This window comes from Rhinoraja longicauda, chromosome 3 (genome assembly GCF_053455715.1).
Source record: "Rhinoraja longicauda isolate Sanriku21f chromosome 3, sRhiLon1.1, whole genome shotgun sequence".
NCBI lineage: Eukaryota > Metazoa > Chordata > Chondrichthyes > Rajiformes > Arhynchobatidae > Rhinoraja > Rhinoraja longicauda.
In genome coordinates, this window is record NC_135955.1 from 17,901,440 (window position 1) to 17,914,846 (window position 13,407).

A 13,407-nucleotide genomic window follows, 5' to 3' on the forward strand; every position below is an offset into this window, starting at 1 on the left:
CTTTCCAAACTATCCACGTGTCACCAGTCTGTCGAAAATGGCACCCTTTATTTTTGCTGTCTCTACCTCCTGGAACCCTCTCCCCTTTAGCACTTCCACCTTAAGGACTAAAGTAGTTGAACAAAGTGGCTCTGCATCACCATCTAGTGGTCAATGGGAGATGGGCAATAAATGCCAGCTGTATAGGCTGCCTCCTCTACCCCTTTCCCCACCCACCGTTTCCTCTTGCATGCGGGCTCAGTAGACTATTTCTGTACACTTGCTAATCGAGGATGTGCTTGGGTATGGGAATACTATACTGGACTGTAAGAAAATAATTTCACTGTGCGTTTGCACATGTGATAATAAAAGCATCATTGGAGAGACAACCTTTCATAGGGTCGCAGCACCAGCCAAGTCTGGCCCTGCGCCTGGCTTTGAGGCTGATGGTGAAATCAGGCACAGCGACAGTGATAGGAGACTCAATAGTTCGGGGAGGCAGAAAGGAGATTCTCTGGCTGCAAACAAGGCAGGGTGGTGTATTGTCTCCCTGGTGCCAGAACTTAAAGGATGTCTGACATTCTCAAGGGGGAGGGTGAGCAGCCAGAGGTTGTTGTGCACAATGGTACCAGCAACTGAGACTAGAGATATAGCGCAGAAACGGGCCCACCGAGTCCGCGCCGGCTAGCGACCACCCTGTACATTAGCGCTATTCTACACATGCCATGCCATTTAATTTACAAACCCATATGTCTTTGGTTTGTAGGAGGAAATCAGAGCAGCTGGAGGAAATCCACGCCGTCACAGGGAGAATGCACAAACACCATACAGACAGCACCTATAGGATTGAACCCAGGTCTCTGGCGCTGTGAGGCACCAACTCCTCCACTGTGCTGCCTTGAGGTAGAAAAAGCGACGAGGTCCTGCAGTATGGGGCGATTGGAAAGAGTTTAAAAAGTCGAACCTCAATGATAGTAGAAAGACAGGACATGTGAATATGTGGCGCAGGAGCTGGTGCAGGGGGCAATGATTCAGGTTCGTGGATTGCTGGAATCTCTTCTGAGGAAGAGATGATTTGTATTAGATGGACAGGTTGCACGACAGGGGGGGGGGGGGGGGGGGGGCATTATCTTGGGAGGGAAATTTGTTACTTGAGAGGGTTTAAACAAGACTGGCAAGAGGGTGGGTCCAAGAGCAGAAAGGAGGCAGATGAGAAGTTGGCAGCAAACATTGCCATCACAGAAAGCAAGTTCAGCCAGGAGCACGACAGAGAGAGACAGTTTAAACTGTGTTTAGTTTCAGTTTTAGCAATACAGCATGGAAACAGGCCCCGGTCCACGATGACCATCAACCACTCGTTGACACTAGGTTCTATGCTATCCCACTTTCTCCCTATCCACTCCCAACACAGATGTATACTGGCGGCTTCACTGCGTCTGATGTGCACATCGCTGCCCTCTCCTGGCTGGCACATGTACAGCAGTTCCAAGACTTCACTGGCACACTGCAGAGTACAGGTAAGTGAAGTCTGAGCTTTCCCTGCTCTGTTGAACTGCTGCTTCTGTGCCAAGTCTTCTCTCTGCAACACCTCGCTCTGCACCACGTAGATGGTGTTAAATTACGGGTACATTTTAGATTATTATTGTCACGTTTCCAGAGGTACAGTAAAAAGCTTTTATTTGCATAGTTTCCAGTCCAAAAAAAGAAAGAAAAGACTACAATACAATCAAGCTGTCCACTGTGCACAGGATAAAAGTTCCAACGTTTAGTGCTAGATATAAAGATGTTAGGGCGACACAGTGGCATAGCGATAGAGTTGCTGCCCGACAGCGCCACAGATCCTGACTATGGGTGCTGTCTGTATGGAGTTTGTACATTCTCCCCGTGACTGTGTGGGTTTTCTCCAGATACTCTGGATTCCTCCCACACTCCAAAGATGTGTGAGTTTGTAGGTTAATTCGCTTCTGTAAATTGTCCCTAGTGTGTAGGATATAACTACTGTATGGAGAACGTTAGTCGGCAGGGACTTGATGGATCGAAGCACCTGTTTCCACGCTGTATCTCAAAACTAAACATAACATTGAAGTCTGATGGAGTCCAATTAAAAATAGTTCAAATGTCTCCAATGAGGTAGATGGGAGGTCAGGACTGTACTCTAGCTGATGGGTGCCGTTTAGTTCCTTGATAACAGCTCGGAAAACATTGTTCTTGAATCTGGAGGTGTGTGTTTTCAAACTTCAGTAGCTCCTGCCATTTCGTGAGGAGAGGGCTGAGAATTCAGCATCTTTGCTGGAAGTTTTCATGTTCCATTGTCTGATTTTGTTCACGTCAAAAGACACAATTTTTGATTGATTGAAAGATACAGCATGGAAGTAGGTTCTTCGGCCCACCAATTCCATACTGACCATCGATCACCCGTTCACACTAGTTCAATATTATCCCACATCCCTACCCACATTTACAGAGGCCGAGATACTGTTCTGCGGTCGGCTTTGTTAATGGATCTGCTGGATCTGGCCGGGCTGGAGTTCCAGAACCCCGGCCGCAGGGAGCAAATTTGATCCACCGATCAGCTGCAGAGGTCCTGATGAGATCGAGATCGGCTGCCTCACCCAGCCTAGGAGCTACATTTCTAGGGAACTTCCAGGGGGGGGGGATTTCAAGTGCGCTCTTGTATTTTTGTCCGGATTAAAGGACCATTTGCCAGAAGAATGAATGGTGGTGGACCTGTTATACCAAGTTTCTAGGTCTTGGAGATACGGTAATTATGGGCTGTGCCAGCAGGTGGGGCTGAAACTCCACTGTGTCCAGAAACAGGTGGAAAAGACAGACCCCTGCATTCCTGAAGCACCAAAGTGCTTCACAATCATTGAAGTAATCAAGAAATGTGGTTGTTATTGTAATTTGAGAACTGTAGTGGCCAAAGCAAAGTGATTAAATAATCTATTTTACTGGTGTTAGCAGAGGACAAATATTTACTGACTTTAGAGATACAGTGCGAAAACAGACCCATCAGCCCACCAAGTCTGTGCCGACCGACGGTTACCCTTCACACTAGTTCTGTCCAACACACTAGGGACAATTTACAGAAGCCAATTAACCTACAAACCAGTAAATCTTTGGAATGTGGGAGTAATCCGGAACAACTGGAGAAAGCCCACGCAGTCACAGCGTGAACGTGCAAACTCAGTACAGACAGCAGGATTGGCAGACGATAGTCAGGATTGATGCCAGGTCTCTGGCGCTGTAAAATAGAAACATAGAAACATAGAAAATAGGTGCAGGAGTAGGCCATTCGGCCCTTCGAGCCTGCACCGCCATTCAATATGATCATGGCTGATCATCCAGCTCAGTAACCTGTACCTGCCTTCTCTCCATACCCCCTGATCCCTTTAGCAAAAAGGGCCACATCTAACTCCCTCTTAAATATAGCCAATGAACTGGCCTCAACTACCTTCTGTGGCAGAGAATTCCACAGATTCACCACTCTCTGTGTGAAGAAATGTTTTCTCATCTCGGTCCTAAAAGACTTCCCCCTTATCCTTAAGCTGTGACCCCTGGTTCTGGACTCCCCCAACATCGGGAACAATCTTCCCGCATCTAGCCTCTCCAACCCCTTAAGAATTTTATATGTTTCTATAAGATCCCCCCTCAGTCTTCTAAATTCCAGCGAGTACAAGCCCAGTCTATCCAGTCTTTCCTCATATGCAAGTCCCGCCATCCCAGGGATTAATCTGGTGAACCTTCTCTGTACTCCCTCTAAGGCAAGAACGTCTTTCCTCAGGTTAGGAGACCAAAACTGCACACAATACTCCAGGTGCGGTCTCACCAAGGCCCTGTACAACTGCAGCAAAACCTCCCTGCTCCTAAACTCAAATCCTCTTGCTATGAATGCCAACATACCATTCGCTTTCTTCACTGCCTGCTGCACCTGCATGCTTGCTTTCAATGACTGGTGCACCATGACACCCAGGTCACGTTGCATCTCCCCTTCTCCCAATTCAGGTAATACTCTGCTTTCCTGTTCTTGCCGCCAAAGTGGATAACCTCACATTTATCCACATTATATTGCATCTGCCATGCATTTGCCCACTCGCCTAATCTATCCAAGTCACTCTGCAGCCTCCTAGCATCCTCCTCGCAGCTAACACTGCCACCCAGCTTCGTGTCATCCGCAAACTTAGAGATGTTGCATTCAATTCCCTCGTCCAAATCATTAATATACACTGTAAATAACTGGGGTCCCAGCACTGAGCCTTGCGGTACCCCACTAGTCACTGCCTGCCATTCCGAAAAGGACCCGTTTATTCCTACTCTTTCATATCATATCATATCATATATATACAGCGCGGAAACAGGCCTTTTCGGCCCACCAAGTCCGCGCCGCCCAGCGATCCCCGCACATTAACACTATCCTACACCCACTAGGGACAATTTTTTACATTTACCCAGTCAATTAACCTACATACCTGTACGTCTTTGGAGTGTGGGAGGAAACCGAAGATCTCGGAGAAAACCCACGCAGGTCACGGGGAGGACGTACAAACTCCTTACAGTGCAGCACCCGTAGTCAGGATCGAACCTGAGTCTCCGGCGCTGCATTCGCTGTAAAGCAGCAACTCTACCACTGCGCTACCGTGCCGCCCTTTGCTTCCTGTCCGCCAACCAATTTTCTATCCACCTCAAAACTGAACCCTCAATACCGTGTGCTTTAAGTTTGTACACCAATCTCCTATGTGGGACCTTGTCGAAGGCCTTCTGAAAGTCCAGATATAACACATCGACTGGTTCTCCCTTATCCACTCTACTAGTTACATCCTCGAATAATTCTATAAGATTCGTCAGACATGATTTGCCTTTGGTAAATCCATGCTGACTTTGTCCGATGATTTCACCACTTTCCAAATGTGATGCTATCACATCTTTAATAACTGACTCTAGCATTTTCCTTACTACCAATGTTAGGCTAACTGGTCTATAATTCCCCGTTTTCTCTCTCCCTCCCTTTTTAAAAAGTGGGGTTACATTAGCTACCCTCCAGTCCTCAGGAACTACTCCAGAATCTAAAGAGTTTTGAAAAATTATCACTGTTCCACTGTGCCACCCAAGGGAAGTGTAGAGTAGCATACAGTAACCTAGAGTAGTGTAGAATAGTACTCTTACTGGGAAAAATAAGTTGTTCAGAATGGTGCCTTTGTACAGACCATGTGTGGAAGGAGAGATCTGGGAACTGCAGATAGTGGAATCTTGAGCAACCCGCAAAGGACTGGAGGGACTCAACGGGTCAGGCAGCATCTGTGGAGTGGAGGTACGTGCGGCACGGTGGCGCAGCGGTAGAGTTGCGTACTTACAACACTAGGGACCTGGGTGCGATCCTGATTACGGGTGCTGTCTGCATGAAGTTTTTACCTCCTCCCCGTGACCTGCGTGGGTTTTCTCTCAGATCTTTGGTTTCCTCCCACACTCCAAAGACGTACAGGTTTGTAGGTTAATTGGCTTGGTATAAATGAAATTGTCCCGAGTGTGTGTAAGGTAGTGTTAATGTGCGGGAATCTCTGGTCGGCACGGACTCGATGGGCTGAAGGGACCTGTTTCCGCGCTGTATCTCGAGACTAAATTAAACGAAACTAGTCTGAGAAGGGTCCCGATCCAAAATGTTGCAGTTTAGTCGAGTTTAGTTTAGAGATACAGCGTGGAAACAGTCGCTTCAGTCCGAGTCCTCGCCGACCAGTAGACTACAGTGGTTCTATCCTCTACACTAGTGTCAATTTATAGAAGCCAATAATCAGCAAAGCTGCACATCTTTGGGATGTGGAAACTGGAACACCTGGAATTTCCTTTCACAGATGCTTCCTGACCCACTGCATTGTTCCAGCACTTTGTGTTTAGTGGAAGGAGAGATTCATTTAAAATGCTCATCTTAGAGGCCGTGTGGTGTCTGTGACAGTGCAGCTCCCGCCCAGCACTGCACTGCAGAAGGAGTCCAGCCAGCATCATGCTGAAGCCTCTGTATCACGACGTAAACCCATTGGCTGCGTGCTCAGAGGTGAGAGAGGTGCCCATTGGGACTCAGCTCTAAATGTACCATTTATCCTTTATCTGTGCACTTTGGACGGCTTGATTGTATTCATGTATAGACTTTTCATTGACTAGATAACACACAAAAGCTGTTCACTGTACCATAGTACACGTGACAATAATAAACTACAAGACGGTGCTGCACGACTCTGCATTAGATACACAACTCTATGCTATACACTATGCTAAACATTACACTATCCTACACTACACTACTCTACACCACACCACACTCCACACACTATACACTAAACCCTACACTGTGTAATGTTACCTTTCTCATGTTAACTGTTGAAAACTTCACCGGAACTACTACATTCCGAAACCAGGTGGCAGCCTCCTTCACATCTTGAGTCCGTTCTGAAACTCCGACACTTCACTGTTGTGACTTTAGAGATACAACACAGAAACAAGCCCTTCGGCCCACTGTGCCATGCCGACCAGTAGTCACCCTGTACACTAGCACTAAGCTCTACACTAGGGACAATTTACAATCTTTACCAATGTCAGACAGCACCCAAGGTCAGGATCAAAGCCGGGTCTCTAGTGCTGTGAGACAGCAGCTCTACCAGCTACGCCAATGTGCCACTCTTGGTAGACATGGATGAGTTGGGCCACAAGGCCTGTTCCTGCATTGTATGATTCTGTGACACTCCTTCAGTTTTGAATTTGCCTCCTTTATTTGTCCTTGGAAAGAGATTTTGGAGATTGAAAATAATATTGCAAGCATTATAAATTCTGTCATTTACATTTTGGATGAGAGGTAGAAAAAAAGAGGGAAAGAGAAAGAGAAGGAAAAGGATAGGAGGGATGAAAAGAATGTGAAAGAGAGAGATTTAACATTCTACACAAGGTCACACACTGTGGAATTTCACATAGTCTGCGTAACACTCCCTTGTTCCTGTCTTTAGTTTAAAGATGCAGCATGGAAACGTTCCCTTCGGCACATTGAGTCTGCGCTGACCAACAATCACCGCACACACTAGTTCCATCCCACACACCAAGTATAATTTACAGAAACCAATTAACCTACAAGCCTGCATGTCTTTGGAATGTGTGAGGAAACAGGAGCACCCGGAGAAAACCCACATGATCACAGGGAGAAAGTACAGACTCCGTACAGTGCCCGAGGCCAGGATTGAACCCGGGTCTCTGGCGCTGTGAAACAGTAATTCTATTGCTGTGCCACTGAGCCATGGACTGACAGTCGCCACTGACCATTTTAAACCTGGGTCCAAAAGAGGACTCCTTCGACCTTACGTTCTACTCAATTCTGTGCATCTTGAGCAAGGGGTTGAGAAAAATAAACGCTCAACATCCAATTTATTCCAGCATTTTTATTAAACTTTAAATGCCCCCCCGACCCCCGCCGAGCACAAAAACAAAATCTCAGAACAATCCAAAAGTAGCAAATGCAGCAAATGTTTGGAAAATATAGACTTTACAGGTGCCACAGAAAAACGAAAAGCATTTGCCGTTAAATATGTCACACCATCGCGAACATAAGTTGTCATTACTGGATAGATGAGGTTACAGGAATACTTTTAGCGGCTCAGATCCCAACCCTCTCAGGCTGATGTGAAACACTTTCACGGACCTGGAAACGTTGTGAGAAGTGTTACCAGTCTCACTAGTTCCACCTGGGCATCTACCGCTCCTGTCCACAGTCAGACTGTAAATGCTATCACTGCTAATCTTACATTTAAATAATAACAGTAGCTAAATGGGTAAAACCAGTCACACTAATTTTACTCATTCTTCTTATAAAATATTGTTGGGATATACAGTACTAAATGACAATGGGACAATTCTCAACGTAATATCTCAAACAACAAAGTTGCAAGAACCAAGCAAAGTTACACTTAAGTTTGCATATTTTAAATAATGATTGAGCAGTCATTTTCTATACAATATCCAGCTCCTTTGTACCATCTTGTAGTTGCTGAGAACTTCTCAACACCTTTCTCGTGTTCCTTTTTGCTTCCATGGGTCCATTTTTGTCACGTCGTTTGTTACAAGACATCAATTGGCCATTGTATTTATTCACGGCCCTGTAGAGTATTGTCTGCCTCTTTTCTAGCTTTCTCCCCTCCCCTCAGTTAGTCTGAGAAAGGGTCCCAACCTGATATGTCGCCTGTCCGTGTCCTCCAGAGATGCTGCCTGACCTGCTGAGTTCCTTCATCAACACCTCCTCCCATCCCATAAACGTCCTCCAAAGAGAGCTGCATTTTCATTGTTTCCAAACAAAATCAAACCAGGTGTGCGGCCTTCAAGTGGGTGAAGATAGAACTTGGTGTAGGAACACCAAATCCAATTCCTATCAACTCCAGCAAGAGATAAGGCCACAGCATTTGTGTCCAAAGGCAAATTTAGCTCTAATTTCTTGCAATGGGTTTTCTAATTAATTTAGTTCAGTTTTATTTAGAAATACAGCATGGAAACAAGCACTTCATCCCATCGGGTCCCTGCCGACCAACGATCACCTGTACACTAGATCTATCTTACACACAATTTACAGAGGTTTATTAACCTACAAACCTGCACATCTTTGGGATGATGGAGGAAACCAGAGCACCTTGAGAAACCCATGTGGTCAGAGGGAGAACATACAAAATTTGTAAAGACAGCACCTGGGATGAGCCTGGGTCCTTGGCACTGTGAGGCAGCAATTCTACCGCTGTACCACTGTGCCATCCCATTTTAGTTCAGTTCAGTTTAATATTGTTATGTGTACTAAGGTAGAGTAAAATAGTTGTTTTGCATGCTATCCAGTCATTATACTGTAGAAGACATAGGGAGCTGGAGTAACTCAATGGATCAGACAGCATCTCTGGAGAACACAGATAGGCGACTATTCACGTTCTCCTGAGATGCTGCCTGACCCACTGAGCTACTCAGGCACTCCTCTTTCGTAAACCAGCATCTGCAATTCCTTGTTACTACAAATCATACTACACGTGAGTACAATCCTACACAAGTCAAAGAGTGAAGCGACTGGAAGGAGAACCTCTTGTGAGACAGCATGCAAAGAGTTACCATGTTCCTGGGTCATCTTGCAGCTTTCAAGTCTCTGAGTACTCTGGTCATGGCCACAGGAGACCAGCAAATATTTATTTTCTCACATTAATTACCACAGCAATGAAGCAAATTACAATTGCTTAGTGCGGTGTAGATTTTTAATTGGGGCCAGAGAGGTCCTACAAGCTGAGTGCATTTCAATAATCCCTACACCATACAAGGTGTATCTGCCCCATAGACCTACCCACTGCCACAGAGTCCATGCTCACTGTTTCAAGCACAATGATCGCAGGGAATTGTGACAAATGCCTGCGTATCAAAGGCATTTAACATTCTGCCGACCATTATAGTCATCGTCATAGAATCATATAGTGTGGAAACAGGCCCTTCAGCCCAAATTGCCCACATCGTCCATCATGTCCCCATCTGCAGTAGTCCCTCCTGCCTGTGCATGGCCCATATCTCTCTAAACCTATCCTATCCATGTACCTGTCTAAATGTTTATTAAATGTTGTGATAGTACCTACCTCAATTACCTCCTCCGGCACTTTGTGTCTATCTTTGGTGTAAACCAGCATTTGCAGTTCCTTCTTATACAACCTACAAACTTGCACGGCTTTGGAATGTGGGAGGAAAGTGGAGCACCCGGAGGAAACCCACACGGTCACTGGGAGAGCGTGCAAACTCCGTACAGACAGCGGCTGTAGTCAGGATCGGTCTCTGGCGCTGTGAGGCAGCAACTCTACCACTACACCACTGTGCCGCCGTTAGTTGAACAATGGTTCATGATCTTGATTAAAATGTTCGCACTCCCTCTTCCCCATCCACTCCAATCACTACCACTTCCTCAATGCCCCTTTGAACCCACCCTAAACTGGAAAAGTAAAGCCATTTTGCCCCAACCTCTTCACCCACCCAACTTGTACAAGGCTGCATACAGCCCATTTCACAGTAAATAACTTAAAAGGCGCAGGTGGAATCAAATTAAACACAGCAATATAAGTGCTGATGAAAGTTTAACTCCATTTAGTTAACTTAGTTTAGAGATGCAGCAGGGAAACAGGCCCTTTGGCCCACCAAGTCCGTGCTGACCATCGAATCACACTAGTTCTATACTATCCCCTTTTCTCACACACACGATTTACAGAGGGCAATTGACCTACAAACCTGCACGTCTTTGGGATGTGGGAGGAAATTGGAGCACCCGGAGAAAACCCACATGGTCATAGGGAGAGCGTGCAAACTCCATACAGACAGCAGCTGTAGACATGTATCGAACCTGGGTCTCTGGCGCTGTGAGGCAGCGGCTCTACCAGCTGTACCACTGTGTCTACAGACCGTGCTCTTTGCTCTATGGATGCTGCCTGACCTGATGAGTGTTTTATCATTCTATCTGGTGTTGGAATTACGTGCGGATGTTAAAAGGTTACAAGGGTTATAATACCGGTTTATTTGCAGAGTGAGTGTTGAATGCCTGCCTTCCAGAAGAGCTGAGTCCTGCTTTAGATCTACTCAGCTTGGGTCAGATCGGGAATTAGTGTGGCACCCTGTCCATGTGGGAGTCACCTCATGGTGCGAGACCAGATCCCTGGATGGATGGAAGGGTGGCTTAGAGAGGACAGGAGGTCACCTGATTCCTTTGTAGATGTCCGCTCAGATTTGCACTTAAAACCTTCCCAGCCCCAACACGAACCTGACCTGTGCTCCAGAACTTAGAGTCACAGAACCCAACTTATCCATGTCGACTAAGGTACCTTCCTAAGCTAGTCCCATTTGCCCACATTTTCCCTGTATTCCTCTAAACCTCCAAGACTTAATCATAAACCCAACTGCGTTTGACCCATTTCCTCTAAAGCTTTCCTGCCCACATTACCTCTCAAAAGTCTTTTAAACTTAAAATCCTTGGAAATTTTAGAACATGAATCTTTTTGTCAACCCAACCTGCACACAAGTCTATTGATTAAGCGCGGGGAACGTGCGTTCAAACGCTAAGCAACTCTCCCTGACTGGGATAAAGTGCTAAGTCGGAACAGCATAACCCGTCGTGAATGTGAATGTTTAATCAGAATATACAACTGTGCTTTTTATTTAAAGTTGCTGCATGGAAACAGGCCCTTCGGCGTGCCAAGTCCACACCAACCATCCATCACCCGTTCACACTAGTTCTATGTAATCCCACTTTCTCATCCACTTCCTACACATTAGGGACAATTTTAGAGGCCAACTAACCTACAAACCCGCTAGTCTTTGTGATGTGGGAGGAAACCGGAGCACCCAGAGGAAACGCACAGTTACAAGGAGAACATGCAAACTCCACGCACAGATAGCACCCGAGGTCAGGATCGAACCCTGGTCTCTGGTGCTGTGAGGCAGCAGCTCTACTGGCTGACTTGCATTGGGTCCTGTTGACTCGGGGTTGGCCAGGCTCACCTTTTTTTGTGGTAACTGGAAAATTCATTGGCAAAGTTAAAATATCGCTGGTATTCCCGGGAATGTTGAAGCCATCTTGCCCAAACACCAAGGCTCCTGTAGAGGCCCCAACTCCCACTGACGACTTGATCCAGTATGGTGTGGAGATGCCTTGCCATTCTCCAACAACTCTCTGCATTTGGCCCATATCATCTCAACATTTCCTATCCGTATGCCTGTCCAAGTGTCTTTTAAATACTGTTTTAGTACCTGTCTCAACTACTTCTTCGGGCAGCTGTTTCCATATAAGTTTGTTCATTAGCCATAGAAACAGAATTAGGCCATTCAGACCATCAAGTCTACACTGCCGTTCAATCATGGCTGATTTATCTTTCCCTCTCGACCCCATTCTCCTGCCTTCTCCCCTTAAGCTATGACACCCTTCGTAATCAAGAACCTATCAATCTGCTTTTAAAGGCAATCTACGCTTAAAAATGACTTGGCTTTAAAATGCCATCTGTGGCAATGAACATACCCACCACTCTCCCTCTGTGTGAATCCTTCTACATTATGGGAAACTCGTAGATCCCATTTTGCTCAATCGGGGATTGTAGAGTGCCTAGATAGCTGACGTGTATACAATGGCAATGAGTCTCTCTGCCTCATCCATATGTTACAGCCACTTCAAAACTTCTCTTTGGCAACACTCTACATACAGAACACATCACACTTCTCCCTCAATGTTATTTTAGCTAAGGCACTTAGCGAGACTGATAACCTGATATATATATATGTACAATAATTATGTGTATTTTAATATCATTTTTACTAATGTGCACATAACCACTAATAATAACTCATAGCCACTGTGGAGCAAAATACTTAGGACACAATTTAGCCATGCAAGGTGAGGCATGGGCAACAAATGGGTGCATGTGCCAAATCCAACCCTCGTCCGATCAGCAAAACCTTCTCCCCCGACAGCTGATAGTCTGATAATTCGCCACGGTCTCTTGCTGTTTGTATTAAATTGAAAGATAAAAGGTTTTCTCGGTGCGTCCTGACTTTGGGAAATGACGGCCAGGGGTTTAGTCGTTTCTTCCGAGAGGTGGTTTTGCTTCCCTCCCCACCCCTCTCTCTCTCTCTCTCTCTCGCGCTGTTGCTGTGTAATCCCAATACCCCCTTCTTGCTTTCTCCGAGAGTTCAGCTACAGGTCTTCGCTCTCCACCAGGTTTGTTTGAGTGGCGAGGTGGATGGGGTTGGCTTCGGGCAGGAAGGCCGACTTGATGTCCAGCCCTTGGTCGGTCAGCGCCGCATAGCGACTGGCAGAAGGTCTCACTTTCTTTGGCTTCGAAATGGGCGTCTGGTGCCATTGAGGAGCTGCGGGATTGAGGGGGTTACAAGATCAGGCCAGAGGAGTCGTCACCCAAAACACCGACAACCCCACTGGTACCATGCGCGACAAAGACAAATACGCGACAAAGACAAATAGAGATGAGAAAAAGAGAGGGGGAAAAAGAGAGAGGGAAAAAGAGAGAAAGAAAAAGAGAGAAAGAGGAAGTGAGAGAGAAAGAGAAAAAGAGAGAGAGGGAAAGAGGGGGAGAGAGGGGGAGAGAGGGGGGGAGAGGGAGAGAGAGGAAGAGAGGGAAAAAGAGAGAGAGAGGGAAAAAGAGAGAGAGAGGGAAAAAGAGAGGGAGAGAGAGAGAAAGAGAGAGAGAGAGAAAGAGAGAGAGAGAGAGATAGAGAGAGCGAGAACATTTGGAAGAAGCAGTGAGTGTATCTGCGGATAGACTCTCCACAGATGCTGCCTGACCCGCTGAATTTTTCCAACAGCAGAAAAACGAACTGCAGGTGCTGGTTTACCAAGGAAAGACACAAAGTGCTGGATTAACTCAGTGGGTCAGGCAGCATCCCTGGAGAACA

At 46.3% G+C, this 13,407-nt stretch overlaps 1 protein-coding gene across 3 annotated transcripts in view; it reads right to left on the minus strand.

Moving 5' to 3' along the window:
* Window positions 1-7,415: 7,415 nt before the first annotated feature.
* The window catches only part of palld (palladin, cytoskeletal associated protein), a 203,553-nt gene continuing 197,561 nt past the window's right edge, over window positions 7,416-13,407 (minus strand). For all 3 annotated transcript variants that reach the window (XM_078394859.1, XM_078394860.1, XM_078394862.1), the window contains one exon: window positions 7,416-12,864. In XM_078394859.1, coding sequence (XP_078250985.1) covers window positions 12,692-12,864 — 173 coding nt within the window. In that variant the 3' untranslated portion in view covers window positions 7,416-12,691. The remainder of the gene's footprint in view (window positions 12,865-13,407) is intronic.